This window comes from Anser cygnoides, chromosome 2 (genome assembly GCF_040182565.1).
Source record: "Anser cygnoides isolate HZ-2024a breed goose chromosome 2, Taihu_goose_T2T_genome, whole genome shotgun sequence".
In the NCBI taxonomy this organism is placed as follows: Eukaryota; Metazoa; Chordata; class Aves; order Anseriformes; family Anatidae; genus Anser; species Anser cygnoides.
This window is the reverse complement of record NC_089874.1, coordinates 88,704,698-88,732,681: the sequence shown is the minus strand read 5'-3', so window position 1 is coordinate 88,732,681 and position 27,984 is coordinate 88,704,698. Positions and strand designations below refer to the sequence as shown.

Genomic DNA, 27,984 nt, shown 5'->3' with positions numbered 1-27,984 from the left:
GTGTGGAAAAGTGGAGATTCTAGGCTCTTCTAAAATAAACTGGGTATGCAAATAGCTTGTTATTGTTTTTACTATTTGATGATAATCAAGGAAAAAGTCTAAGGGGGCATCTTTCACGGGAGAGCTGTCTAACCAGTTAACTTGGTGTTTTTCCCTCTTTTCTAAACAAACATCTTTGTATAGCTGTGGCAATGTCTCACTCTGGTGTCGGGCAAAAAAAAGTGTGGAATTTACTCATACTAGAGGCTGGGTAGGTCAATAGCTACTCTTTGTTCCTAAGCATTTGCAGTGTTGAAATCAGATAAAAGCACAATTTTTAAACACTTATTTAAAAAAAAAAAAAGTCCCTTGACCCTATGGATGTGCTTGAGTCCCATATGTAATGAAACGGAAAAGTATCTGTTCTGATCATACCTGCTTTTTTTTGCTGCTGTATTAAGTATATGGCAGTGTAGACTTAATCAGCTTTTAGTTTCTGATGTGTCGTAACACTTTTAATTTTAGTGTGTGAATAATGTAGTATGGATCTGCCTTCAAATTCTTGATAAGTAAGTCAATTTACAATTTTTCTGCCTAGCTTCCAAAAGATGAGAGTTTGGGGCTTCAAGCTCTGTCCTCTGCAAAAGGAGCTAGTGAGAGAAGAAATTCCCAGGCTCTGTATGCTCAACTCTGCCACAGTTCTTGGCGTAGCCCTAGTTTTTCACCCTTTACACTTGTGATACCAGGCATTTTTGGTATAGCAGTCTTCCACAGATTAAAAAAAAAAAAGCCATCTTACATATCAGGAAGAAAATGAATAACATGAAGGCATGACTACTAAACTACTACGGGGAATGTACTCCAAGAAGCTTCAAGCTTGACAAACTCCTTTTCCATAAGTGTGTTATTAGGTCCATTATCATTTTTCTGTTTTGAAGACCACTGATGGTAATAGCTGTGAAACTTATGGGCCATCCTGGAATAAAAGCTCAAAAAAAGCTCAAGTCTGCTTGAAGGCATGCTCAGATGAAACAGCCGCGAGATTTCCTCCTTTGTCCCAGTGCTGAAGAGCCACCCAGCATTTGTATGTTCGAGTTCTATCCTAGCATTGCTGTCTGGGGAACTGCAGCTTCAGGGCCACAGCTGATTCTCTGTAGTATTGGTTGTCCTTGTCTGCAGTTCTTCAAAATTACTCCTCTGGTTTAACATACTTTTTGAGACTGAGAAACCAGAATTGCTTTAAGTATTTAAAATGCTATTATGTTGCGGGATTGTACATTGACAAAATACTACTGTTTTGTTCTGTTCCTTTTTTAATGTGCTCTACTTAGCTATTGAGCTGTAGTTTCCAAATAATTCCCAATGGTGACAATCGTGTCAAAGCATTTAATTCTGCATGTAAAATTCAAGATGGTTTTCCAGCATGCATCATTTCATTTATCTGCATTACACAGGAGAACGGTAGATGGTACTCATTCTGTCCATGAGGATTGCCTTCACCTATTGGACTTGTAACTTAGATAATGTCATTTGGTCCAATGTTTGCTTAAAGTGCAGGGCTGCCTGTTTTGGTACTGATGTCTGTAAAGTTGGAAGTCTAAATGTGGAACAGATAGTATTTGGTCTTGCAATGAATTTGTAATCCCTAATCCAGGAGAACTATTGTTCCTTTTTAAAGAGTTACTCTAAAATGACCTAGTAAGGGTAGTGTAAATTCATTTAGACTATGTATGCCCCCCCATTACACACCTCAAACGAAAATTCCAATAAAGGTACAGTGTACCTTTATGATGTGAAATGAAGAATAAGCTTTATTACAACTGTTGAAGATTTTTAGAATTAAAATAACTTCAAGTTGCCAACTTTTCACAGCTTACTTTTGTACACTAGTCAGTCCTTCATGGATCTTGATCATGGAGTTTATAAATTATTTCAGCTGCCAGCCACCATTGAAATGAAAGCTTGGAAGTTAAATCCTTAAACCAGGACACAACTCCTCCTCAAAATGGCATGCAGTTCACGTATCTGAAAGTTGAGAAAATATATTGTAAAATACTGCTCTGTACTTGTTGACAACTGGTCACAACTTAAGAGGATAATAGGACCAGGTCAGCTTTTTCTCAGAACCAGGTACCTTTAAGAGTTTCCTTAAATTCTAACTTATTTGGGTTTTGGAGCCAGTGTCTTGTTTCCACTACCTCACGATCCATGGTACTTCCTTTATAATTGTGGGGATCTTTGAAGATGTTATGTAAATCTGTAAGGAAGGACTATTGAGAGTCTTTCTATTCAGTGTGATGATCATTTGAGGGGGCTGGGACATCAGTGTCTTCAGTGCATCAAAAAACTTCCAATTGAGATTCAGTGAAAAAATACTTCTTGTTCGGAGAAATGCAAGAACATGTAAATTGCTTTTATCAAATACACTATCATCTTCATGTATATTCTTGATAATTAAGATGCATTCCATTTAGAAAGAGTAAAAATCTTACCTGTTTCAGTGCTTGCATGTTAGTAGGGTGGAAGATGAGTAATATTCTAGTTTAAAAGTGTGATTCTTTAGAGGCCCAAATGGTGATCTAAGAAAACGAAACTTCAAAAAATCTTTGGTTAGGAATATCTTAAACTGATTTAATGTAATTTTATTGCTTTTTGAAATGCTTGCAAGTATGTAACCAACAGTCTTTAATACTTAATTTAAAAATTTTTTTAGCACATTAGGTAGAATCATCAAAGTGACCCAAGAAGTGATTGACTACAGGGCCTGGATTAAAAAGAAGTGGGGGAGCAAAATTAATTTATCACCTGAACTTGGTAGGTATAGCAGAAATCTTTGAAACCAACTAAATCATTTTTTTCTTGCATTTGGTGCAATTCAAAATACCCATGCCTAGAAATTAATTGCTATTTCAGGTATGAAAGAAAAAGTAAAAGGGATTTGTAACTTTCTAATCCAAGATGTTTTCTGAGGCTGTTCTTCAGTTTGTTGGCTTGTTAAATGGAAGTTTAGACTTCAGGGTTCATACGTTGTATTCTGTGCTCTTGATTGATGCTTATGTTTTCTGTTAACAGATAATAGGTTGAAAATAAGAGACCAGATAGCTCCGTGCAATGGAGAACAGCAACAGAACAGAGACTCTGAACCATCTTACAACCAACGCTTGGCTTTGTCACTAGCTAATACACAACAGTTATCCTCTGGCTCATCTGCGTCTTCTGTATCATCGCTCTCCGGCAGTGACATTGTAAGCTTTTTTTTTAATTTGTTAAACTGTTAAGCAGAGTGTATCATGCCATTCAAAACCTTAACTAAAAAAACAACAGTTAATACGATACTGTCCCTAAGATGCTATAGCAAATTAATAATTTCCTCTGCTCAGAAAAATTACTGAAATGAAGTATTTTTCATTAAATGAAATGTGTCTTAATTCCATCCTAAACCTTCGGTACCCTTTGTGGTAGTACTTTAGATGTAATAAGATATAAAGCACCAGGCTAACAGTAGCTAATTAAGCAGAATAATAGAAATCTCTTCATAGATCTTCCTATCAAGAAAAATCTCATTGACAATTTCCAGTCCTTTCTTCCCACGCTCCAGATGGAACATATGACCACCGTGTCTTGCTGCGAAGGTGAATAATATTCCATAGTGTTTTCAGCCAAGCGTTCAGTTCATCCTTTAGTGGTAGGAGGCCCTAATACGTAAAGTTTTGATACCAGCTTCCTTGTTGGAAAGTGCAGTTTAAGTGACTGCTAGGCTTAGTATAATTTTCTGAAAGAGGAGACAGACAGTAGTCTAGGTTTGTTCCTAGAGTCTTAAGACTGTCAGGTGTTTTCTTTTGGTATAGATTTAAGTCAACAAAGTTGGGCTGTAGAGATTATAAAGCACAAACTTGCATTGCATGAGGCGCTCATAAATCAGTTGGATGACTTTGTGTTAGGTACAGGTGTTGGTTGGAAGAAGATGTGATAGACAGTTAAGTACAACAGTGAGTAACTGTGGATGATGCCAAGAGAGGTCCAAGTACTTTCTTCTTGACTGACTTCAAAAACTGGTCAAACATTGAATTACAAGTTGGGAATTGTATTCAGTGAAAAAACTTTTGAGGGACAAATGCATTCACTGTATGTTCTGGTTACTTTCTGTAATTCCTTAATGCTCCTGAACTTTCTGTGTTGAATTGTCTTTTCCACCTCCAGTAAATATGGTAAATGCATAAGTTACAAAATCTGACAAATGAGGGGAAAAAAGCAGAATGATGCTTGGCAGTGATAATGTTAGCTGTGCTCCTGGTTTGAGTATGTCAGTGAAGATGATGTTGCTGTAAGATAAGTTTTATGAGAAAATGCAAATATTTGCTTAATATTTTGCACTCTAAACCTAACTAGGGGGGAGTGAACAGTTAGGACTTTCCCCTTAGGTATCCCAAAAGTAAATGTAAGTGCAACTCTTTAGAAAAATAGCCTTATGCTTGTGTGCTTGTGACAGTTCCTATTTTAAGCCTTGGTCATTTACTAGTATTAAGACTTTAGACTACCAGCATATTATCTTAGTTTGTAGTGGAATGGCAGGTTTCTGACAAGTCACCGAGTCCATCCTACTTGGTTATGTAAGGATGAACAAGCTCTGGTTGAGCAGTTCTGAACTGTACCTAATTCAGTAAGAGAAACCTGTTCTGCTGGAGTTGAGGAGGCGCTGTTGAGTGATCTAGTATAGTTCTATGCACAACTTCTAGCAAAGAAACATCTAGCATGTGTGGAAATAATATTTGTGCTAAGACTTCTGGTGCATGCTGCGAATAGGTATGATGCAGTGAATTTTGGTACTAGTTTCAGAATGAGGGAATATTGTGCATCACTGATAAAGGTACGTGTGGTGTTAGATCTGATCTTGTGGAGAATTGTTCTTCAGGGATGTTTCCGTATTCATTTAAAGTTAAATACTTTTTTAAAAGTTTGATACTGAAGACTTGAGAAGATACAGATTATAAACCAAGTGCAGGGGATGAGGAGATACTAGGCTGACAATTTGACCTCTTCCCCAAAAGTAAGATTTTATTTCAATAGCAAGATAACCATCCCTATGTTGCTGTTATTCCCTTAAGTACAGTCTGCCTCAAGACATGGTTTCTGGAGATGTATTTTGCATGACTGCAGGCTAACTTTTAACGTGTATCAACTATAAGAGACTAGACGTCAAATTAGAGTGTATTTGCTTTGTTCTGTACTGTGAAAGTTGACTGGTCATAGCGATCAGCTGCACCTTGATCTTGCTGGGACCTGTCTGGCAATATAATAGAAGTCAACTCCTTTTATATGTCAAGGAAGAGGAAGTAGACTTGGCTACTTGTGGCGTTACTGAGTAAGATTGCCTCTCTGAACTTCATCTTCTAATGAAAGTCAAATACTACAGCCATCCACTCTAGCACAGAGGCAGCTGCGTTCGGCAGCTATCACATTCCTCTATATGCTGACCGTAAGTCTAGAGGCCTTGCATATACCCATCAATATGTCCTGGAAGAGGTATTGGTAGTATATGTCAAGTATTAAAGCATTACCAAATCAATGCGGTATTGCTAGTAGAGACCCTATAATTTTTTATTAAAAATTGTAGCTCATGTTATCTACAGCTATTGGTTGTATTACCGTGTGCTGTATGGTTTTTAAGGATTTGCTTCACTGAAGTTTTGGCAGCATTACAGACTTTCCCTTACTCCATAAATACGGTTCAGCAGCTGAATAGTCAGAGCTTCTGGTGCCTTGTGGGCACTTGAGATAACATGGGTTATAGATTTGTTCCAGCAGCAGAACAATATTAGGCTAATAAAAATGAGCATTTTTTTTTCTAGAGGCTGGATTGGTGTAGATCAGAGATAACATTTAGAAATTAGCCTCAAATTTTGTACATACTCATCAAGTGTAGGGATATAAAAGCTTAAAGCTACTACCCAGGCTTCTTTCTGTTCCTTCTGCTGCTTTCCTTCCTTCAGGAACCATACTGATAATAACCTCTCTCAGATGAGAGCTTGCGTACTGCTGAGGAGTGTGAGAACTGCCGCCTTCAAGGACAGCTTTCTCTCTGTGTATATTGTAGATGTATATGCATTTCCTCTCTCAAATTCACTGTCTCAAGTTCAGAAGGATGATTCCTTTTATCTCTGCAGGTCCAGGACTAGCTTGCCAGTCTACAGGGCCCAAAACTAAGAACAGGACCTAATGAGACTAAACCATATTTTTTTCAAAAATAATCTTTTAAGGATTTTCTAAGGAAGCAAAAGCTACTTACAAAATGCCTTAGGCTAGCAATGTCTGGCTGATGAAATTCTAGTTGCTTTGTCTTTCATAAAAGTCCTAGCAAAAAGTGAAATCCGTCATTTAAAGAAAAAGCTTTCATAAGGTGCAGTGAATTTCAGATTGAAGCCTGCTTAGTAGTGAAATATGACTTCTGATATCCCTCTTGCTATCAGAGAGAGCTGTTCAGTTTATGGATTTGTCATACTACTCATGTCAATACAAGCCTCTAACTCTCACTGACACTCCTAATATACTTCACTGTAAAATAGTACTGAAGTTCCCATTCTATTATCTCAGCTCTGTGTACAGTGTAAATGTTATCAACGAACTAAGCAGGAGCAAAATGAGGAACACTGGAAATGAACCTATGAACATAAAGAATCTGGTTATCAGAACATATTTGGCTGCACGTTTTTTTTCTGGCTTCTCTCAATTATCAAACTGATCTGTGCAGTATGTCTTTTTCTGAATGAAGGATTCTGCTGTGCAGGTATTTAAAATAGCATATGCTGCCCTGGTAAAAAGGCAGCATGTATTCCGCTCTTACTCTTGCCCACAGGTAAGTTTCAAAATACTACACATTCCCAACAAATGTTGAAGTGAATAATTCTGCTGGTTGTACATAGATCTTCCTTTGAAGATGCTTTATAAATATCTTTGCCATTAAAGACAGCGCAAAGTCTGAGCTTCTTCTCTATGGGAGCACAAGTCAATCTGCTCCACAATATAAAATAAGCATCTGGCATCAGGAAGTCTCATTTTAACTTTCTTACTGAGTTAGTGACTGCTATGGGAACCTGAAACTTGATGAAGTGAGCTATGTTTGTGTTTGCCTCTCTGCCAGCTCTGGCTAGTTGCAGATATTGGTCTGGGAACTTGAGCAGTAACCAAATTCTTCTTGAAAATGAAGTTTACTTTTTCCTGGGTGTTCTTTTGTTCTGGACATGCACTCTGCAACTGCTGACCTGGATTTCCAGTTGCATTGTGGAGAGTCTCCTTTTATTAGCTCAGGGAAATCCTAGAGTTGTGCTGGAGAATGTCAGCCTGATCAACACTTTCTGCCAAGTGAAAATAGTGAGAGGTATGTTTCTCCAGCCTCATTTCAGGCTGATATGACCTGGTGTTAAATATGCTCTGCAGTTTTGATGCTGTTGTGCCAAATAAAGCTTAGCATTTAGTGCAACAGTGGTAACTGCACATCAGTAACTGATGTAACTGATCATAGGAAAGTTTTAAAGCTGTTCTTGATATCTAATGGATACATAACCTTAGATCCAGTCCAGCACAATCTCAGAGTTTGGTTAGAAGTTTGGATCTCAGAAATCTCACACACCTTATCACAAAGTGTTTCTGGTGGTATCTTTTGGGCTTCTATGACAAGATTCTTTCATGAAGAATTTGGAATTCTCAAGACCATACAGTCATGCCAAGATAGTGGAAGTTCCAGTGAACAAGGTACCTGTGTAGTCTATTTAACTTTCTGAGCTTTTACATATGTTTTTTCATACTGTTCCTGACATGTTAGCTGTAACAGTTGCTGTTCAGGCTTTATAATAACATTTTGTCAGACTGTCACTGCTTGATCTGCCCACCGTTCTGCCCCTGTCAGTGGATATGCCAACCAGTTCCTTAACTGTTCTGTGGAGCGTGTCTTTTCACTGTCTTCAAGTATTAAGTATTCAGTACTGTGATCAGATACGGTTCTGAGAATAGTCTGTAAATAGACTGATAAGACTGATACTCCTTATTGCTATCATTCTGCTCAATGCATACAAGATGCACGCTGACTTTGGAACAGTCACTTGCTGTGCAGTGTTTGTGGCTTTTGGTACTTGGGCTCAATGTGTTTAATGAAGTGTCACCATTTCCCCTCTCTTCTGTTAGTTAAGGGCTGTGAATTTCAGCTTATTGACAGGAGCTGTTGTATTTCACTCTTCAGACAGAGGTGGGAAAAAAAATGACATTGTCCTGATAAATGTTGCTTTTTTAAAGGGATTAATTTTGCAGGTGTAAGGTATGTGCTTATCTGCAGGAGAGGGATAGACACTGATGACACTTCAAAACAGCTACTGTAACAGCTCTTCTTGGAGTCTTGGAAAATCCTTTTAATGACTAGGATTAAATTTGTAGAGTTCCAATTAAAAATGTGTGGGCAGGAAGGGGTGGCCTAAAAAAAACTCCCAGTCTAAGAGCAGGAGCTGCACAAATGTATTTATTCTACCTTTCTTCTTCTGTGAATATTCTCATGCCCTAACTGAAACAACCATTCAAATGTGTATGGGTAGTTGACCATCTTGTGGCAGAATGCATATCTTACCTTACTGTCCTTTCTCCTTCCTGAACAAATAAAGGGACGCAAGATCTCTTAAGAAGTAAGCAACTCAATCTTTAGTCTTTCAAGAAAGATTTAAGTTTCCAAATAAAGCAGTCAGCAACCTTGAACAGTGTCTGCCCCCTTTCCTTCCTAAATCCCTTAAAACTGTTTTCCCTGTTCTTGCTGTGCAGGCTTCTGGTAGCTTCTAGATCAGAGAGGAACAAATTTTTCCAGTGCTGCTCTTGCCTGTTTATTTTCCCTTTTCACCATATTGTCCCATACCTTGTTTTGGTTTTCTTAATCCATATTCTTATTTTCTTAATCCATATTCTTATGTGCTGTTTTATACTGTCTGGTGCTCTCCTTCAGTTCTTCTGTCTCAGTTGCTTGAACAGTCTTTACTTCAAGTGGATATACATAGTAAGACTAAACTTGTGCAACGCTGCAGGAGACAGTTTTGAACACAACTATAAAGTGATTTAATTTACTGTAAGCAACACAGGGCGTAGAGGGAATGTGTGAATCAGCAAGTAACATTGGATTTTACTGCTGTGATGTCAGCGAGGTAAGGAAAGGGAAGCACACAACTTCACTAATAAAAACAAACAAAAACCCTCAGACTACTTTTTGATGCCATGGGCTAATTGTATTCTTGCCATATTTTAATATTAGCTCACCTGAAAAAGGTGCCAAAGCCATTTAGGATGGAAGAAAACCTAAATTGAATATTTATATTTTAATACACTATGTTCAACTTGCATTAATAAGTCTTATAACTTTATGCCTAGCTTGAAAAACATTTACATACAAAATGTGAAATATTACTGTACTCCTAACAGTACAGACCAACTGAAAGCCTGTGAAATGGAAGTATTAGGGGTAATAAAGGAAGCTTTAAATAACATGTTTTTGGGATGTTGTGTTTAAGATGGTTGGTTTGAAATACAGCAAATATTAATAAAAACAAGCAGTAAGTTGACAGACCTGGCAGAAGATAATTTGGTGAGGTTAAAGGGGCACTGTGCTTGTATTTAATCTTCAAGATGCTAATTAGCTTAACTTCTTAGTTGTTTGTCTGTAAAACAAACACTAATGGTTTTGGAGGATGCATATTTTTCAGTTTGCTTGTGTTGTGTATTTATTCTTTCACTTTTTTTCCCCTCCTGTTAGCATGACCAAAGTATTTTGCTTTTGTAATGCAGTATAACTGAATGAAGGCAGAAAAATCAACCAATTGCATCTTACTGGAGGCTGTTTTGTACTGTTCATAGGCTGGCAAATGGAAATGGTGCAACTTCATTGATGCAAATTCACTATCCTGTGACCTGCTGTAGACATAGAAATTTTGTTCATCTCCATTCTACTTTATTATACCAGTTTACTAAAGTTATGGCTCCACCTACCAAAAAGGGAAATGGCACAAGCTGGCATGAAAGAAATGGGATGGGGGTGTAAAATCCATGAAATCACCTTGGTGGAAGTATGTTGGTTTGTCAAGCAGAGTTAAGTATGCTGGGCTAAAACCATTCAAACAAAGAGTGTGCATTGAGGTTTTGCTTCTGTTGCCTGAACTTACGTGAAATGTCTGAAGTTTTCTGGTGTTAGTTTCTGCTCTAAGGAGTGTAGTGTTTCATTGCTGAGCCAATCCGCTAGTTAGATCTTCTTGCTAGGGCTGATTCAATTCAGTAGCTGCTCCTGTTTTCTTTCACTGGTGTTCGCCTAACCTTCTGGTGAGATTATTCAGAAGGTAAAGCTAGAAAAAAAAGGAGATTGCGCTTTCTGTGGCTCACCTGTGAATTGGCTCATAATGTCAGATACTAATGCAGATACAATGGAGAAAGCAACAACAAAAGAAGAGGTGAAAGAAGTAAGAATGACAGCAGTTATGTATTAAATCACTTCAACTGTACTGTTAAAACTGCACATTGAGAGGAGCATGTGGAAAAATCTGTTCAGTGTAAAGTGTAAACTGTAGGCACCAATTCTCTCACTTTCAGTTCCTTTATTTTCAAAGATAGAACAATTTTTACTGGAGTAGCAATTGTTCTCACAGCTTCCAGTTCCTGAATGTTGTGGGAAAGAAAAGAAATTTAACTAGTGGGAGAAGGTTGGAGAATGGGAGCCATAAGAACATCTTTGCCAAGATCTCTGTAGTTCATGCTCAGATGTGTAGAGGGGACAGCCCAAATTTTTCACACTAGCAAGAAACTTGCATTCTTTTGTTATGCTTTTGATTTCTGAATATTGACTTCTAGGATAGCTACAGACTTCTATCTCTGGGCAATTTAAAAACAAACAAGCAAAAAAAAAAAACAAAACACACACAAATCTTGTTTGACCACTGTAACTTTAAAAGACATCTTGGAAATCTGAAATTTCTAAAATAGTAGCTCTTGGGAAGTTAGAATTGACTGACTGTATCATGAAACAAAGCAGAAGGCTTTTCCATGATTCTAAACATATGAAAACGATACTTGTGAGTATAATTGAATGCATGTGAAATTAGAGGAAAGCAAACTATTATGCTGATGGATGGGTGTACCTATAAACTTTACCTTGTATCTTAAGCCTTGAGCTATAAATGAAATTTAAATAAGCTCTTATGGCAAGACCTAGTTAGTAAGGGACTCTTAAAAGTAAATATTCTCTTGCTAATGAAATCCTGGGACATTAAAAGGGGAGGTGCATTCTGTACAACAACAAAATTGTTCTCTCCTACTGTCAGGAAGTTTGCTTTTTTGCTTTATAAGATTGCTTCAGTTCTTCATCTTTGATATGATTCTTGTTTCAGTTTCTGTCTAGACAGAAAGCTGGGGATCATGTTACTCAAGCAAGTTGTGGTTAAATGTGAATTCATCAGTAACATTTGCAATTCCAGGACTCTTCTATACTGTACCTTCTTACCAAAAGTGAGGTAAATTGAAGAGTCCTCATTAATCAAGATTATGAATAGTAGAAATCTTCCTTCTGGATACTGCGTTCTTAAGAAGTTGAAATTGATTTGAAGAGTTGTTTTTTAAATGAAAACTTTCCAGTAAATTTCTAGAGACTTCCCTGGCAGTCTGTGTTTCCAAAAGCATCTTTTTAGGTATTTTCCTTACAGGGTGAGGGGATCTGATTGGCCTTCATAGTAGTATTCAGGAGATCAGCAACGTATCTGGGCTCTTAGTACACCCTTAGTACAGCCATTGTAGCTTCATCCCTATCTAACTTGCTAAAAGCAATAAAGAGGGATCTTATCCCTTTATTTTACATGCATATTTTTAGTGTCATCTCTGTAGCCGTTATGCTGGTTAGGCTCAGAGGTTTGTCTTCCCAAAGTGAATATGAAGCGTTGAGTGTTTACTTCTAGGTTTCTGTGCTTGCGTAATGCTTCAGGATTGTGCATTACACTGAAGAGTTCTGTCCAGAAGACCAAGTAAGACTTGATCCCTTAGTGTAGGTGATGAATGTGAAAATGAGTTTTGATCATGAAGGTTAGTCCTTGAGGAAGAAAGGTAACGCTCTGCTTTAGAAAAGGATTTTGATGCTGGTAAGTTGGCCTGTCAGATTCCTATAGTAATTCTATTAGCTATCTAAGATGACCTAAAAATGGGAATATAGTCTAGGTGAATGGGATATGTCTCAGTAAATAGCACTGAGGCAGAAGAATGTACCTGTTACAAAATTATAAGAAAGCAACACAAGCTGCCTTGTACCAAAGGTTATGTAGTCCCAGTTAAACCATGTGACTCTTCTTTCATCTGTTGCTGCTTCCGTGCTGGAGAATTTCAGAAAACTGCCCATATGGGACACTTCCCATTTAAGATTTCTTTGTGATTCTTCCAAGGGCCTAATGGCACCTAAGCAAAAGATAGAGGAGGCTCTTTGGAGAGAGTGAAACTGCTGCTGGGTCAGTTTTGCAAAGGTTGCGTCACAGAAGCTAATGCATTGACTTGGGTAGACAGTAAGATCCCTTCCCCCCCTTATTTGTTCACTAATGGCTACTATGTGTATTCTCACAAGTTGATCAAATATGACTATGCCTCTTTTCCCTCATTTTGTAAAATTTTTAATAGCTTCCTGACAAGTAGGGTATAAAAAAAAAATCAGCTTAGAAATCATAAGTTTTTGCCCCTGTACCTAATTCTGAAAACACTATTAACTAATTACGTGATAAACTTCTTTGTAGAGACCTTAGTCTGGTTAATCTTTTTGTAGGATGAGGGCAAAAAATTGCTAGCTCTTCCAGGCACTTTGCTTTGCATGTGCAACTAAGCTAAATTTTTTGAATACTGCTACAGCATGTAGTTGTCCACTCTGAACATATTAAATGGTAAACATCTCTTCTCATAAATAAGAATTAAATTTCTGCCCAGATTCTTATTACCTGTATGGTCTGTCTTTTCAGTGCATTCATGATGCAAATATCAAAGCACTTCACAAAGTCATGCAGTGACTTTTACCACCAGTTGAGCTTGGGAGAGCAGATCCTTTCTCTGCCTTCCTTTCTATAACTTAGTTTTTAGAGAGCACAACTTTATATGGACCAATGAAGAAGTGATTGTTCTAATAGCTGATACTACTACCAAGGGCTGTTTCTACTGTGGGAATTCAGTTAGGATGTAAGTTTTGCTCTCTAGTAATTTGTTGTTTCAGCTGCTTAGTATTCACAACTATCAGCGTGTCTTAAATGATCTTGTGTTTTCCCCAAGAGAGCATTAAAATATTTTCTTGTTCGTGTTCTTTAAAATAGTTTCCTAGACAGCCTGTTCTTTTAACTGAAGAATCTCATTTGCAAAGCCATAGGAGGGCAAGTATTAGTAATTGACATCTATTTAATGTTTGCTTGGTTTTAAGCGAAGAGTTCTTGCTTCCAAGCAATCAATTGTTGGAGGAACAGAGGTAGAATATTTCAGTAATCACTTAACATCAGATTGATGATCAGTTCATCATCCTTGATGATCTGAGTCAATAATGTCTTTTAATTTGCTAACTCCTAAACTGCTAATGAGTCAAGTGTCTCTTGCTAAGAGATGAGTCTTTCCATTATTTTCAAGCTCAGAATACTTTGGAGTTAAGGAGGGAAGAAAGTAAAAAACAGCAGAAAACAGCAGTAAAAGGTAGGGAAATGTACCTTTTTATTACAATTGTGTTAAGGTTTAAAAACACTTAAAAGGTCTGTGTTCAGAGTTGTATTAAAAGGCTGTAGTCTTCAAGTTTCTCAATTTAAGACATAATTGGTCACTTAAGAATTGAGGTAGTCAGTTTGGTGTTTACAGGAACTACTGAAATATGAAAACTCCGAGACTTGTGCTTAGCTCCTTGGTCATGGGTGTTGAGTACTCCAGACACGTAGTGTTAACATCAGTATGACTCTGCTTATGAAGCATGTGTAATTGCTGTTGGTCAGGCTGGAAGGAAGAATAAGAAACCTAGTAATAAGTTTCCGTTACAATATTTCTTTCCATAATCCTACATCAGTATTGTGTATTGTCGTCCCCCCCCCCCCCCCCCCCCCCCCAAATTATGCAGACTTCCAAAGAAAAGTGATGAGAACAGAAGTCCTAACTAGCGGTTGAGTGGGTAACTGGTGCTTACATATTAGTCTTGACTAGCAGACCATAATCTCCTTGTTTCTTGGTAGGTGGAGCCTTAACTTTGCTGTTGCTGGGTAGAATGGGAGAGTATAACAATTACAGTGAGTAACTTTGCTGTATGGATAAGTACAATCCAGAACACTCTTTAGAGTACTCATTCTGTCATGACAGCTGAAATTGTAGTCATTGTACCACTAACAGTGTCACCATTCTTGTTACATTTTTCTCCAGCCTTAGTTCCCGCCTTTTAATTCTAATTTGGTTGAAGAGATTTTATTTGGCTTCAGTTTGAGCTGGCTGGAACTGATCTACGATTGCCATAGGCCTGTTGACATTGTCTCCTTGATGCAGGCTTAATTAAACTTTTGCTAGATGTGTAAAATAAACATAGTGCTGGCTTGTATTTTATTTTTTACCACTGAAAAAAATCTTAAACTTTACAGTATTCACATGAGTTGATATTTGGCTGCATTTTCACATGCATAGTCTGTATATGCTGTACTTTCTGTAAAGTTGCTTTTCTTTTCCCCTTTTTCTCTGCCAAAAGGATTCTGATACACCACCTTGCACAGCTCCTAATGTTTACCAGTTCAGTCTGCAAGCACCGACTCAACTTATGGCCAGTTTACCACCCGTATTGCCTATGCCAAGTGGTAAACCCCAATCCGCGCCTTCGAGAACCTTGATAATGGCCGCCAGTAATCAGGTATGAGCCAACAAAATGGAGCAACTTTTTCTTGAGGAAGTGATCCAGTCAGAAGTGTAGATCATTTGTGCTGTGCTGACAGTCTAAAAACCTCTGAAGATATTCTTCATATAGCATGTGCAAAATCTCTTGTAACCATAAAACTTACCTGCCATGTCAGAAGTGCGGGGAGAAGGCTGGGTGGGAAATGTTTGTATTTGAGATTTTTGGAGCCCTTCCACAGCTCACTGACACCTAGGAATGTTGTTTGGAGTGTGTTAGACATCTCTCTTTAAGCTGTATTTGAGACTCATGGTGCCTAAACTAGTGGGATATTTGCAGATTTCTAGGCTGTTTAACCTCCTGTTCTTAAAACAGAAGCTTCTCATAGGTGGTACATCTGTAAGCTAGTGTTTGAGTCTGAAGAAATATTTCTGACTTGTTTAGGTGTGGTTAGTGGCCTTGATTTTGAATGGCTAGAACAGATCTGACTATACCTGTAACTTTTTGTAGTATGTTTTAAGGGGAGAACAAAAAAAATGTAGGCATGTGTCCAAGAATTCTACCCAAATATTAAATGTGCTTAAATGTGCAGGGATACTGTGTGCTATCTAACTGGTATTTTAGCTAATGCATCCATTATAGTGAAAGGATAAGAAAAGTCCTCAATTTTTCCTGACGGCCGTGGTGCTTCTGTCTATGGGAAAATACTCTCTCATTTTTGATTATTAAAACTACTAGTCAAAAGAGGTGCCTCATGAACTTTTAGTGCAAGCTGTGGGTAGTACGTTGCCTATGATAAGGAAACGAGTTACTTTTTGACATTAATTTTGATCATGCAAAAACCTGATCTCTCAATCCTCCTGCTGCAGTTTGTGAGATTGTAGGACCAGGATATTTTTAATTTAATAACCTTGTTTTTTTGATCTGATTCACAACTGCCTTGACATTTTGGTCATAGTCATAGAATGGTTTGAATTGGAAGGGACCTTAAAGATCATCTAGTTCTAATCCATCTGCCGTGGACAGGGACACCTTCCACTAGATAAGGTTGCACAAAGCCCCATTCAGCCTGGCCTTGAATGCTTTCAGGGAGGGGACATGACACAAGATGTATCTGTTTCAGTTTTGAGATTTCTCAGATATTTGAGAAATAACAGAATAGTTGAGGCTGAAAGGGGCATTGAAGTCATCTAGACCAATCCACCTGATCAAAAGAGCAGGTTGCTTACGGTGTTGTCCAGTCAGGTTTTGAATATCTCCAAGGATGAGGACTCCTCAGGGAACTCCTCAGTTTCCCTCCAGGCAACCTGTTCCAGTGTTTGATCATGCTTGCATTTAACAAGTTTAACCTTAAATTTATGTGGTACGTCCTGTATTTCTGCTTAAGCCCACTGCTCCTTGTTCTTTTACTGGGCACTCTTACTGAGAACAGTGTTGCTTCATCTACTTTACAGCCCCTCATTAGCTGTTTAGACTCACCTGTAAGATCCCTCCTGCCCTGAGCTCTTCCTGAGGCTAAATAATCCAGCTCTGTTGTCCTTTCCATGTATGACAAATGTTTCAGTGTCTTATCTTCATGGACTTCGATTGAACTCACTTCACTATGTCCACATCTATCTTGTACTGGGGAGCCCAGACCTGTTCAGAGCACTCCAGGTGTGGCCTCACCAGTGCTGAGTAGAAGGGAAGGATCATCTCCCTCCACCTGGCAGTCATACTCCTAACATACATTCATCATATTCATCATACTCCATTCAGTCATACTCCTACATACATTCCTAATGCAGCCTGGGGTGCTGTTGACCTTTATTGATGCAAGGATATGTTGCTGGCTCATGTTCAACTTGTCTACTGGGAATCCCTGGTCTTTTCATGTCAAGCTGCTTTCCAGCTGGTGTACTGGTGCATGAAATTATTCCTTCACAGGGACAGAGTTTAATATTTCACTTACAGTTCATAAGACTCCTGTCAACCCATTTCTCTAGCCTGACAAGTTCCCTTCTTATGACAGCACTCTTATGTATCAGCCACTCCTTCCAATTGCTGGTGGTTACTGTCACATTATCCAGGTCACTAATGAAGTTGTTAATTAGTATTGGCCCTGGTATCAACAGCTGGGATGTACCACTAGTTGCTGACCTCTAACTGGACTCTGTGGTGCTGGTCAAAATACTTCGAGTCTGGGATGTAAGGGTATACTTTTCATTCAGCTTGTGAGTTTGATTTTTATTTCTAGAGATGGCAACTGCTACTTAATATAGATTTAAAACAACAACAACAAAAGTGCTTAAAAAGTTGGAACTTTAGATGAATAACTAAGAAATTTTATCTGAACAGCTTTTTCAATGTTCAGTAATAGCAGCATCAAGTTATGGCATATTATATAGTTCAGTACCCAAATTCTTTGTAGTTGCTACACAAGCATTTATTTTAGGCACTTCACAGAAATCTTTTTCACCCCTTTTCTTTCATTTAGGTCAGGTTAGTGTCATACTGCAGTGCATACTGCTTGTGTTCCACTAGTTCCTTGCAGGCAGGTTAATATAGAAGGGGCACAGTCTTTGAAAGCTGTTCATCACATGCTCTCCCCAGCTATTCCCTCAGCAATCCTCAGTCATCTACCAAGCTGCTATTTGTATCTTCAGGCATGCCTTTTGTTTTAATCTTCTGAATGATAAATCTGACTTTTCTCCCTTTACCTGTCCTTTCCTATGGCTGAGTCTTACCTAGGCAGGAACAGCTTACTTGAACAGGACTTTTTTTCTATCGTTGAGAAGTCAATAGAACCTTGTTTTGCTATTTTAGTGTCTGCAATGGAGTATTCATGAGTGTACGATCTGAAACTTCTGAAGTTCATTTAAAGTCTTCTCCTGTTTTATGCTAAACTTCACATAAAATACAAGCTTAGTCTAGTTTGTTCTTTTCCTTAACAACTTTCTCTGAAGAGGTATCTTGGAGCTTAAATTCATCAAAATTACATCAAAACACAATCCAGTTTTTAGGCATGCAGTTGTTGGTACAAAACAAGTTGCCATTGAGTTGACTTGGTTGTGAAGAGGCAATGTGTTGAATGAATTTTGGACCATAGTTGCAACCGGGAGTCTTGGAAAACAACTGTTTTACAGCATTTTCTTTGGTTTTCTGTTACTTGGCTGTCCTTTACTAGCATGTACAATGCGTACATGTTTAAAACTGGGAAATTTTCTGTGACTTTCGCTTGACAAGGATGTGCCCTTTGGATTCATGCTAAATCAGAATTTTCTTGCTATCTACAGCGATGGGATGATTTTTTCGGCATTGAATTTAGTGAAAGTTTGTATTATGTAGTAGAAATGTTCTTTATCTATAAAGTTTGTGACCAGCCCAGTCAAAAGTGGGAACTGAAATCATTCTACACAGAATATTATAAATGTATGCTTTTCATCTGCAACTTTCTGAAGCATGATGGAACTGGATTAGGTTGATAGCTTTCCTCTTGCAGTTGATGTTACTGGAGAGGTAGTAACATCCTATATACTAGTATATCACTTTTAATAGGCTCATCTTAACTAGCTGAAGATAAGGTATTCAGCAGAAGATAAGGTATTGGTGTGCATGTCCAGGTCAATGGAGGGGAGAAAAATTGGTGACTTCACATTAGGAGAAATGTCATTTTGGGATGACAAGCTCTGTTCAGTTTGTTCTTCTTGGATTGCTGGTCAATTGAAAAGTCATTAATGAAGACAGAAGAAACGTAGTTGTTCAGAACTTTTTAACTTTTCAAGTTTAATTTTTTCCCTGAAGAGTGGTCTTTTGATTCAAAAGTATCTTAGAAAAAATAAATCTAAAAATAGTGAACACCAGTCCTTCTGCTGCAATGGCTTCCAGCGTGTCTGTTCTGTCCAAGAGCACTATTTATTCTAGCATTGAGCTAGCATTCGCTAGTTCACTTGTGGAGGACAGAAAACAACTAGGAAATGAAATCTTAATGCCGGTGCTAAAATACCACAATCTAAATTACTTCTACAAGAATGTATGTTTTTCAATTTTTTATGTCTGGCCATATAAAGCAATGTAAAAGAGCACTAATAGCCTTATAGGCACTTCACTGGCTAAAATACTTTGCTTCAGAGCTTGCTCTTACCTAGAACAATTGTTGATGGGGTTATTTTGTTTGGCAATTATGATAGTTTCAGAGGCAGTCCAACTGCAATTAGTATTCAAAATATTTTATCTTAGATTGTCATGTATTTATATGGGTAGTCCTTATGTGGTCATATCCTTCCATGTATGGAAACTGATTCAGGTAACTGGACCCTGGATGACCTACTATAAGACTGCTTATAGCGGAAGTTGGATTATATGGTCTCCAGAGGTTCTTTCCAACCTCCATGCTTACATGACCGAAAGTCTCACCACTATAGTGGTGGCTGCTTCCTGAGTGCTTGACACAGGCTAAACAGCAGTTTCTAGGAACAGGAGTTCACCATAAATTTAAACAACCAGAACAACCACCAAAAGAATCTGTAAGAAGATGTAGGATTATTACCTGTTTCTTGTTTGTCTAGCACACCTTTCTCTTCCGATGTCACTGTAATCAGATGGCTGGTCCCCAAGTCAGATTGGTTTAAATATCTGCGAATACGTTTCCTCTGCCTTTCCTATTTGCCATATTGACATGAACTCATCATTTGGAGAGTGCTTTGGGCCTTTTCGCTGAAATAGATTTTCTAGCTTAATACTGGCAGTACTTTAGACCTTTAAAGACAAATCCCTTACTGACACTTCTCAGCTTTTAGTTGGGACAAAAATACTATCATCTCTTGTTCTGCTTAATGATAAGTATTCAAATGAAAACACACAGGCCATCTTACGATAGTATCAAACTCAGAGTACGAATTCTGTCTTCTGGTAGTTTTATTTTGACTAATCTCCAGTTTTTGAAACTTGACATGAAAAGATCAAAGAGTATTTGTATTTCGTGTGTCAGATTAAACTTCACTCTGTACTCTCTTACTCAGTCACTCAGGGAAATAGGCCTTCTGATCTCTCAGTTTATCATTGAACTACCCAGATTACTAGTTGCCTAACCAGTTAAAAGGGAAAGAGAACCAAAAGCTTCCCTTTGTTTTTACAGGCTACTGGCAGAGCAAATGCACAAAGTAGGATAAGGTGCTAAGGACTGATATAAACTATTCCGTTGTGGCTTTGTGTCTTTTGGTTTCCTGGTGTTAGGAGATAAGAGATGATGAAATTGGCCAGTAGGCCCAAAGGGGGTCAAAAAGGAGGGGAAGCATCTCTGATATTTGAGTGCTTTGGGCGTTATTTCCACAGATTACAATTCTTACACGAGTTGCTTAGAATTTTTTTTGCTATATTTCAGCTTAAAAAAATATAAACCATATAAACCTTAACGGATGAAGAGTGTGCTCAAGTAGCTGGTACAAGTACATTGTGTGATCTTGTTAGCTTGAAAGTAATGAGGCTAATGAACCATTGCCTAGTACTTAGTTTATCAGTAGTGTTTTAATGATTAAAATATTAGCTTGTTTCTCTGCAGAACAGTGTTTTTTATAAAGAATAAGAAGTTAAATTTTATCTGCATACAGAATGCTTTTTAGTGTGTTTCCAGATGCTATGCTCAGTGGGAAAGTGGATGTAAATCCTCAAAATAAGGGTTGTGGGTTTTGCTATATGCCTGAAATAAAGTTTGGAAACACTGTGAGAAACTGAAAAGAACTTTGAAACATTTTGAGGATGTATAGTAAAGTATTTAAGGGGATACTTAAAATGTTAAGGGTGCATTAAAAAGTGTGGTATGCCACAGAAAATATGTGAAACGATTTTGAAATATGCAAGCTGAATGATCACAATTCCTATTGACTGCAGACTGGATTCAGTCATGGCCATTAATCTTGTAGCATTAACAATGTAATAGTAATAGGTTTTCTAAACTTATTTTCTAAGCTTATTTTCTAAGCTTTCTCTTATTTATAAATTGAGTGCTGTATGCATAATGTCATTTCTTCTGAAGTTAAGACTATTGATACATCATTTCCATTGCTTTCTCTCCTTTTTTCTCCTTATTTTATCAGATGACATGACAGAAAAAAAGGTTTAGAAACTGTTCAGACTGCAGTTTTGTTAATTATGTAGTTTGTGTTGTTTTTGAAATATCAGTGACTTACTTTTGGCTAGAAATTCTGACTGAATACTGAGTCTTTGACTGTCATCACTTTCATGTAGTAAATTTGCCAGTATTTAAGATGAAAAGTTTAGTTTCTTTAGCAAATAATTACCTGGCTTTTCAGTATCCACTGGTTTTCTGTCATTTGGAGTAAAGGCTAGGAACACTCTTTTCTTAAATTTCTGTTAAAACATCTGGAAAACTTTTTTAACCTGTTACAGGTTTTTCCCCAGCTTGTTTTAGACTCAAGTTTCTTAAGTTTTCCTCTACATCTAGCAGCTTTTATTTGCAGAAGATTGAGTTCTAGAGCATACTTGTCAAAAACAAACAAAAAAAATCTATGTTGTTGAATCAGTGGTCATATGTTCTTCTATCAAGGGAAATAGATCTAAAGAAGTCAAAACATCTAAACTAAAGACATGTAAAGATTTGTCTGTCAGATGGTAGATACAGGGCTTTTTCTTTGGTTATTGGGTCTCTTTTTCTAGCCATCATGTGATTAGACATGCCATGTCTCAGTGATTATGGGAGTCCTGATCATGTGGATATCAAGAAATGTGTGGATAAGAGTAGGCACGGTCTCTTGGAATTTCCACAAGGCATTAAACTTCCTTTACCGGAGATTCTGGAATAGTGAAAGAAGCATGTCGTCTTGTAAACATCTAACTAGTTAGATATATTTTATAACCTTAATGAGATGAACTTAAGACGTAAAAGATAAGATTAAGTCTTCGTAGTAAATAGAGTTCATCGTTTGTGTTGGGTCTCATGTTGTCTACCATCTAAAAGGCAATGGATAATGTGTGGCAAAGCTTGCAGGTGGAGTTAAGCTCAAGCTCCTGCAGGGCCAACCAAGAAGAGTTGCGGAAGACCTTTCAAAGGGGTCCATCAGGAGAGAGAGAGAAATGCTTTAACTCTTTGCAAAGGGTGGTATGCCCTGGGCTGACAGTTTGTTGCAAAGATGAGATCTTGACATTTTTGCAGAAAACTGCTTTGATAATTCTCAGTATGAAATCATGAAAGCATTAATTGTCAAACCAGATTTTAGGCATTATTAGGAATAAAGAATGGGAATGAAAACATCACAGGAAAATTCATGTGCATCCCCACATCATGAATGATGAGTACAATTTTGCCTCCCACATTAGAAGAAAGTTATAATACAAATGGAAGAAAAATAGGGAAGGGATGGCAAGGGTGATCAAATATGGAATAGATTCTCTACAAAATGAATGATTCAGCCTGGTGAAGAGAATGAGGAAGTACATGGTCAAGATCTTGCTAATCAGCAGCAGCATGGAAAAAAAAATAGAATGACAAGAAATGAATTACTCCAAGAGCTGAAAAATCACCAGCTAATAGGTTCAAATTAAAGACGATGCACATTATGCTTTTGCAAATCAGAAAAAACTAATGAATGATAGCTAGTAGAGACCCACTAGGTATAAAGTTATCACCTTAGTACTTAGTTGACTCAGGAACCTCTTATGTCTCTTCCTTAAGCACCTGTCTGTCAACTGATGGAGCCATTAAACATTGAGATTCTGCTCTTAAAAAGATGTTCAGAGTGTTCTATGAAAAGCTAGAGATGGCTTTCTGGCTAGCTTAGTAGCAATTATTTGGACATTTGGTTACCTCTTGAACAAACCAAGGATATAACTTCTTTTCAGGATGCAGGCAGATAGGGATTAATCATATTTGCAGTGGTGGTTGGCTGACGTGATTTGAGTGAAGCATTGTCTGCCAACACACCCCCAGTAATTTTTTTTGCTGAACACTCAAATTGAGGACTGAGTTGCTAGATAGTTCATTTCCAGTTGAAGATGATAGGCTTGCTTAGGTTCTGTATCTGCTTTACTCAGTTTTATACTGGTTTTACAATAGCAAAGTTGAACTTATGTCTCTCTTTCATCATATAGTCAAGAATAACTGATGAGTACTGGCTGTTCTTAGTGTTTTGACTGTAGTAGGATCATTTGTAGTATTTGACCTCATTTAATCGTAGTGACTTACTTGATACTTGTAGGTGCTTGATTGTCTGCTTATATAATTGATAGATGTACACGCTGAACTAGAAAATTTTGCTGCACAAGAATGTGACAAATGGTGTTAGTTTGAAGGACCACTTGCCAAAAATTAAATATATTTTTTTAGTTTCTTTTTGCTGACTTTGATAAATAGCTTCTAGTAGGTATTTTGGCAACATACTTCAATAAATAAGTTTGGCGTAATTTTGTCTCCTGAGAATGAAGGATTCTCCTCTTTAATCTCTTTTCCTTTTCATCCTTGATTATTTTACCGTTGCTAGCCTGAGGAAAGCACTTAGCATGTCTGTCTTGGGAGTTTTAGAAGTTGCATATTGGAGGCTGATAAGGTAGGTCACCACGGGGCACTTCCTACAAATGAAAAGAGTTTGAGTTCTTTTACTGCCCTGCAGTTAACTGCAGTTATTTCTCAACACTAGTCTTCACTGGCTTTTTTTCTGGATGCTCAGTGTCTCTTCTAGCTATGCTTTGACAGTAAAAAGCTGTGTATGGCATTATCCCTTAAATAGTTTTAATGATGATTTGTTCTCATAATTTCTCTTTCTACTCCAGACTTGTTTGGAAATGTGAGTTAATAAAGTATCTGCAGATATTTCATATTCTGAGCAGTTCCCTCAGGTTAGCATTGTGGTGTCCCTGCTAAACCACTTAAAGTAGACAAAATGGTGTATTAGCTTTTGTTAAAAGCAGTCAATTGTCTTTATTTCCTTCAGGCATCAGAAAAAGTTGCTTGCATTGAAGTTGCAAGTGTTTGGAAAGTCTGTTTCAATTTCATCTTTCGAAACTCTTGTACCTATCTTAAGTACATAAATACTAACCCAACTTACTGTGGTGCTAAGTGATAGGGACAACTGTAGTACCTTTATGGTTTGGTAGATGTATGCTATTAAACATTTTCAGCAGTTGCTGTTCCAAGTTATTGGAGATTCTCCCAAAGAAATAGTGTCATGCTATACTCCTGATCATTGTTTTGCCTTGGTCTGGGTATAGGGTATGGATCAGACTGGGACGATTTATCAGAATAGTCCCAGCTGCTTACAAGCCATAGCTAGTTACCTGTAGCTCAGTGAGATTATTGGCAGAATGAGCTTGTCCTTTGTCTGCATCAGCTCATGTGATCATGCTCCTGTGTTCCTTAATGATAATGTTCCTGAAAGTCTTATTGGATATTTCACTTAGTCATGCTCTTGCTAAGAATCTTTAAAATAGACACAACTGTCACAATTAGTGTTTAATGTGGAAGGCCTGTGTTTTTAGAAGGGTGAAGCATATTTCATACTGAGATGAAAGGTTTTTAAGGATGCTTTTAAATCTACATTTTCATTTGCAGGGCATTTACTTCAGAAAACACTTAAGCTGTTAGTGCCATTGGACTTGAGTAGCTAAAACTAGACAAGCATGGAAAGATCAGTTGTGTCAAGCGATGTTCAGTGGGAATGATGTGTGTTGAGGAAATACTACTGATATGTGCTTTGTTTCGTTTGTTTGTATGCCTAAACTGAGTGAATCTTTTTTTTTTTTTTAGCAGCACAGTGGAATGAAGTTTTCTATGAAAGGAACTCATAATCAAGGCAACAGCTACAGCCCTGTCAGCAGTGGAGGCATGAGGCAACCAGTTGGTAACAGAGGACACCACCAGTACAATCGTAATATATGGAGAAGAAAAAAACACAGAGACAGTTTGCCTATTAGTCTGAGCAGATAATGGCAGATGCCAAAATGACCTTCCCTGTTCAGACAAACTGAGCGAGTGCCACTCGACTTGGGGGATGGAGACCAGCGTCCAGCACATCGTTTTATTGGTGTTGCCAAATATCTGCAGCTGACTTCTTTGCATGTTTCTTTGTGTGGTGGTTCAGTCCATCTTCAAGAAGTAGTTGTGCTTATCTGTGAAGCCTTATTAAATGTGGAAGTTTGTTTTTCTGCCTTCCCACAATGGTTCATACAGTGCCGAAGCAGCTCTGACAATGGAACTGCAAGGACATTTACAAATGCTGTAGCTTTTTTTGCTGTGGCTACATCTGTTCCTTTGTGGGTTCTGTTTTCTTTTATTTTGGAAGTGAAGGAAACTTCAGCCCCTTGGATTTTCTTTTTCTTTGCAGCAAATCAAGTTGGGAATTCATAAAAATAAATTTGCTGCTCTCCTGTTTGTTTCAAAGTTCGGAATTTTTTGCTCTGTAAATATTGGAGGTATAATTTGTGCAATAACTTGGAATTTTTAATTTAATTTCATATTGTCACATAAGTTATATTTAAGGGGAAGAAGTTTTTTAATTTACAGATCCTTTCCCAGGTTGCATTATCTAAGTTGGGTTCATAGTTTTGGCAGGTTGTCTGAGCAGTGTTACAAACATGACATTTGGTAATATTTGAGGCTTCTCGATTCACAATGAAAGTGCGATTTGGCTTATGGTTTTAAGAAGGTATTACGCTCCAAAGCATTTCGACCCTATGTTTTTTAGCTCATTGTCTGGCCTCTATCAGTTGTCTTGCTCTGACCAATGAGTTTTAATTTTACTCCTTTTACTAGACAACAAATCCAGCATTCTTAGTACCAGAAAGAAAACTTTTGGGGAGGGGGGGAAGGTTGGTTCAAGTCCTGATGTGAAATTAAAAAGCTGTGAACTACACGCTTTGATGCATTTTAGTAATGTAACCTGTTAATGTTTGGGTTCAAACAACGTTATTAAACAGAGGTACCCGGCTTAAGGAATGTGGAGAAAGGAAATATGTTGATTCCATTAAGGAATCTGTATAGCAGTATGCATTAGTTCTGTTAAGAGCAAATATATAAAAAGTACTTCAGCTGCTCTAAGCATTATGAGAAGTATCTTTTAATGTATTGCAGGAGAGCACAGCCCAGTGTTGTACACAGTATGAGTGGCTGGCACTTAATTTACAGATGCATACAGGTATACTATGCAAGTGTGTATTGCCATGACAAACACTGTCTTTAACTTTTTGAAAAATGTACATCCTGCCTAACCCTGAGTTTTTAAAGCACCACAGTTGTCCTGGGAGTAGGTCACATCTCACGCCCTCTGACTTCCCATTTTTTTAATGAAAGTTCTTAAACTATACAGAAAACTACAGATCAGTTCTATAAATCCATTAGCAGAGAAGGCTGAAGAATCCTGTTAACAGGACATCTATACTGTGTACAGATACAGGTGGTTTTAAAACTGATATCTGACTATTAAAATGAGGTGTCAAGCATGAAGCTTTTTAATACGCTGTATGCCTTTGAAGCAGAAGTAGTTCATGTTATTACTGAATCTGTTGAACAAAACAGGTCTTTGAGGGGAGAGAGGGCAACATTCCAAAGTAGAGTAGTGCATATCTGTTTGCAAAAAGTTTGTCTTAATGCTCAGATTCATCACAATTTTAAATAAAAATAAAAATTGTGAGCTGATTCATAAATAATATCTAAGGGCTGTTACATGAGCCTGTACTGCTTAGTCTTCACACACTAGCAATATTGAGCATAACTACATTAAAGAGCCTTCAAAGGCTTTAGTTGGTGTCTTATACTAGCGTCCATTTTAAAGCAAAATTCATTTGAAAAGTGGTATCATGTAACACTTCAGTCATGGTGAACCAAATAAATTGGCCTGGCTATCACTGTGGTTATGTGCTACAGGTTTAAAAAAATCATGTTTAAATTTTTTGTGTGGACAACTATGTGGAAGCTAAAATTGACATATTTTTATGTAAAGTTTTCTATTCTTTGATTTTTAATAAACTTTGGAGACCAGTCACTCTTCTGTATATCTTTATGAAAAATGTAATGGATGAAGTAATATTTGACCTTATCCCATTGTTTGACAGGTGCTTTGAACATCAGCTTCAGTGTAAATGCCAGGCATCTTCAGAACGAGCTTGGAAGGTGGATGGGCACTCTCTGCTCACTGTTCTTTGTGTTTATAAAGGGAGCAATGAGTATGGCTGTTGGTTTCATAGTTGTGCATTTGGTCCCCTGATAATATGAGAGTGCAGAGGAGCTGGAGGTAGTCCCCAACGACATTCTTAAAAGAGGAGATTGACTAACTGATCCCTTGAAGTACCTTAACTTCCCATATAATTTTTAATTTCTCCCTGTAACTTCTAAACTCCTTTCAAAATTTTTGTCAAGTTCTTAGCCACCTCAAAGACTGGATGCATCTTGTCTTTTGTTTTTTATTAACCCTCTGAATTTCAATAACTGATTCAAATTCAGAATTTCAGAAATCGGGTCTTCGGAAGGGACTTGTCTAACTCTGAACTCCAAGAAAAGGTAACTGAGCTATATTTAAATGATAGTAATGAAGGAAGGGCTAAGGATTCAGAAACAGAGAAGTCTGTGATACTTGGTCATAGTATCCATAAGGTGGGGGAGTAGGAGGACAGAAGGCTAACCAATAAGCATGTGGTAGTAGTTGGGATAACAATGTTCTGTTCAGTTCAGTTAGCCAGTGGGGCATGGCTGATAGAGGGATATATAATCTCTGCAGACACAAAGATTTAGTGCAGGTGAGAAAATAGCAGCAGCATTGGTTATGGAACTCCTCCTGGCCTTTGCTTCTTCCTGTCCAGATGACTTTGCTTTATTCTTATAGAATCATGAAGGTTCGAAAAGACCTCCAAGATCATCTGGTCCAACCATCACCCTATCGCCAGCCATCAACCTCTCACCCTTCATCTTCTCACAAATTCTGCCCCATTTTTATCCTTGTTAGGCTACTCCTGTTAATACACTGGGAGTCTCCCCATGCTCCCTTGAACCCCTGTCTGTTCTCTGGTAGTAACTGCAGATACCCACCCCACCTATTTCCTGCCTCTGCTGACTGGTTTTGTACTGTGTTGATGGGCAAAATTAGCCTTGGTCTTTCGACGTGGAAGGAAGAGACTCGCAAAGTGAGTGGACGAATGGGATCCACAGA

The 27,984-nt window shown here is 37.8% G+C and overlaps 1 protein-coding gene across 5 annotated transcripts in view; it reads left to right on the top strand.

Moving 5' to 3' along the window:
* Positions 1-26,823, top strand: part of TENT4A (terminal nucleotidyltransferase 4A) — a 60,406-nt gene extending 33,583 nt beyond the window's left edge. Inside the window, exons 9-13 of one of the 5 annotated variants that reach the window (XM_066992583.1) lie at positions 2,693-2,793; positions 3,052-3,224; positions 14,714-14,872; positions 17,341-17,499; positions 24,591-26,823. In XM_066992583.1, the coding sequence (XP_066848684.1) occupies positions 2,693-2,793; positions 3,052-3,224; positions 14,714-14,872; positions 17,341-17,499; positions 24,591-24,770 (772 nt within the window). In that variant the 3' untranslated portion in view covers positions 24,771-26,823. The remainder of the gene's footprint in view (positions 1-2,692; positions 2,794-3,051; positions 3,225-14,713; positions 14,873-17,340; positions 17,500-24,590) is intronic. The other 4 variants (XM_048076372.2, XM_066992581.1, XM_048076373.2 and 1 more) reach the window with 4 other exon arrangements.
* The last annotated feature ends 1,161 nt before the right edge of the window (positions 26,824-27,984 follow it).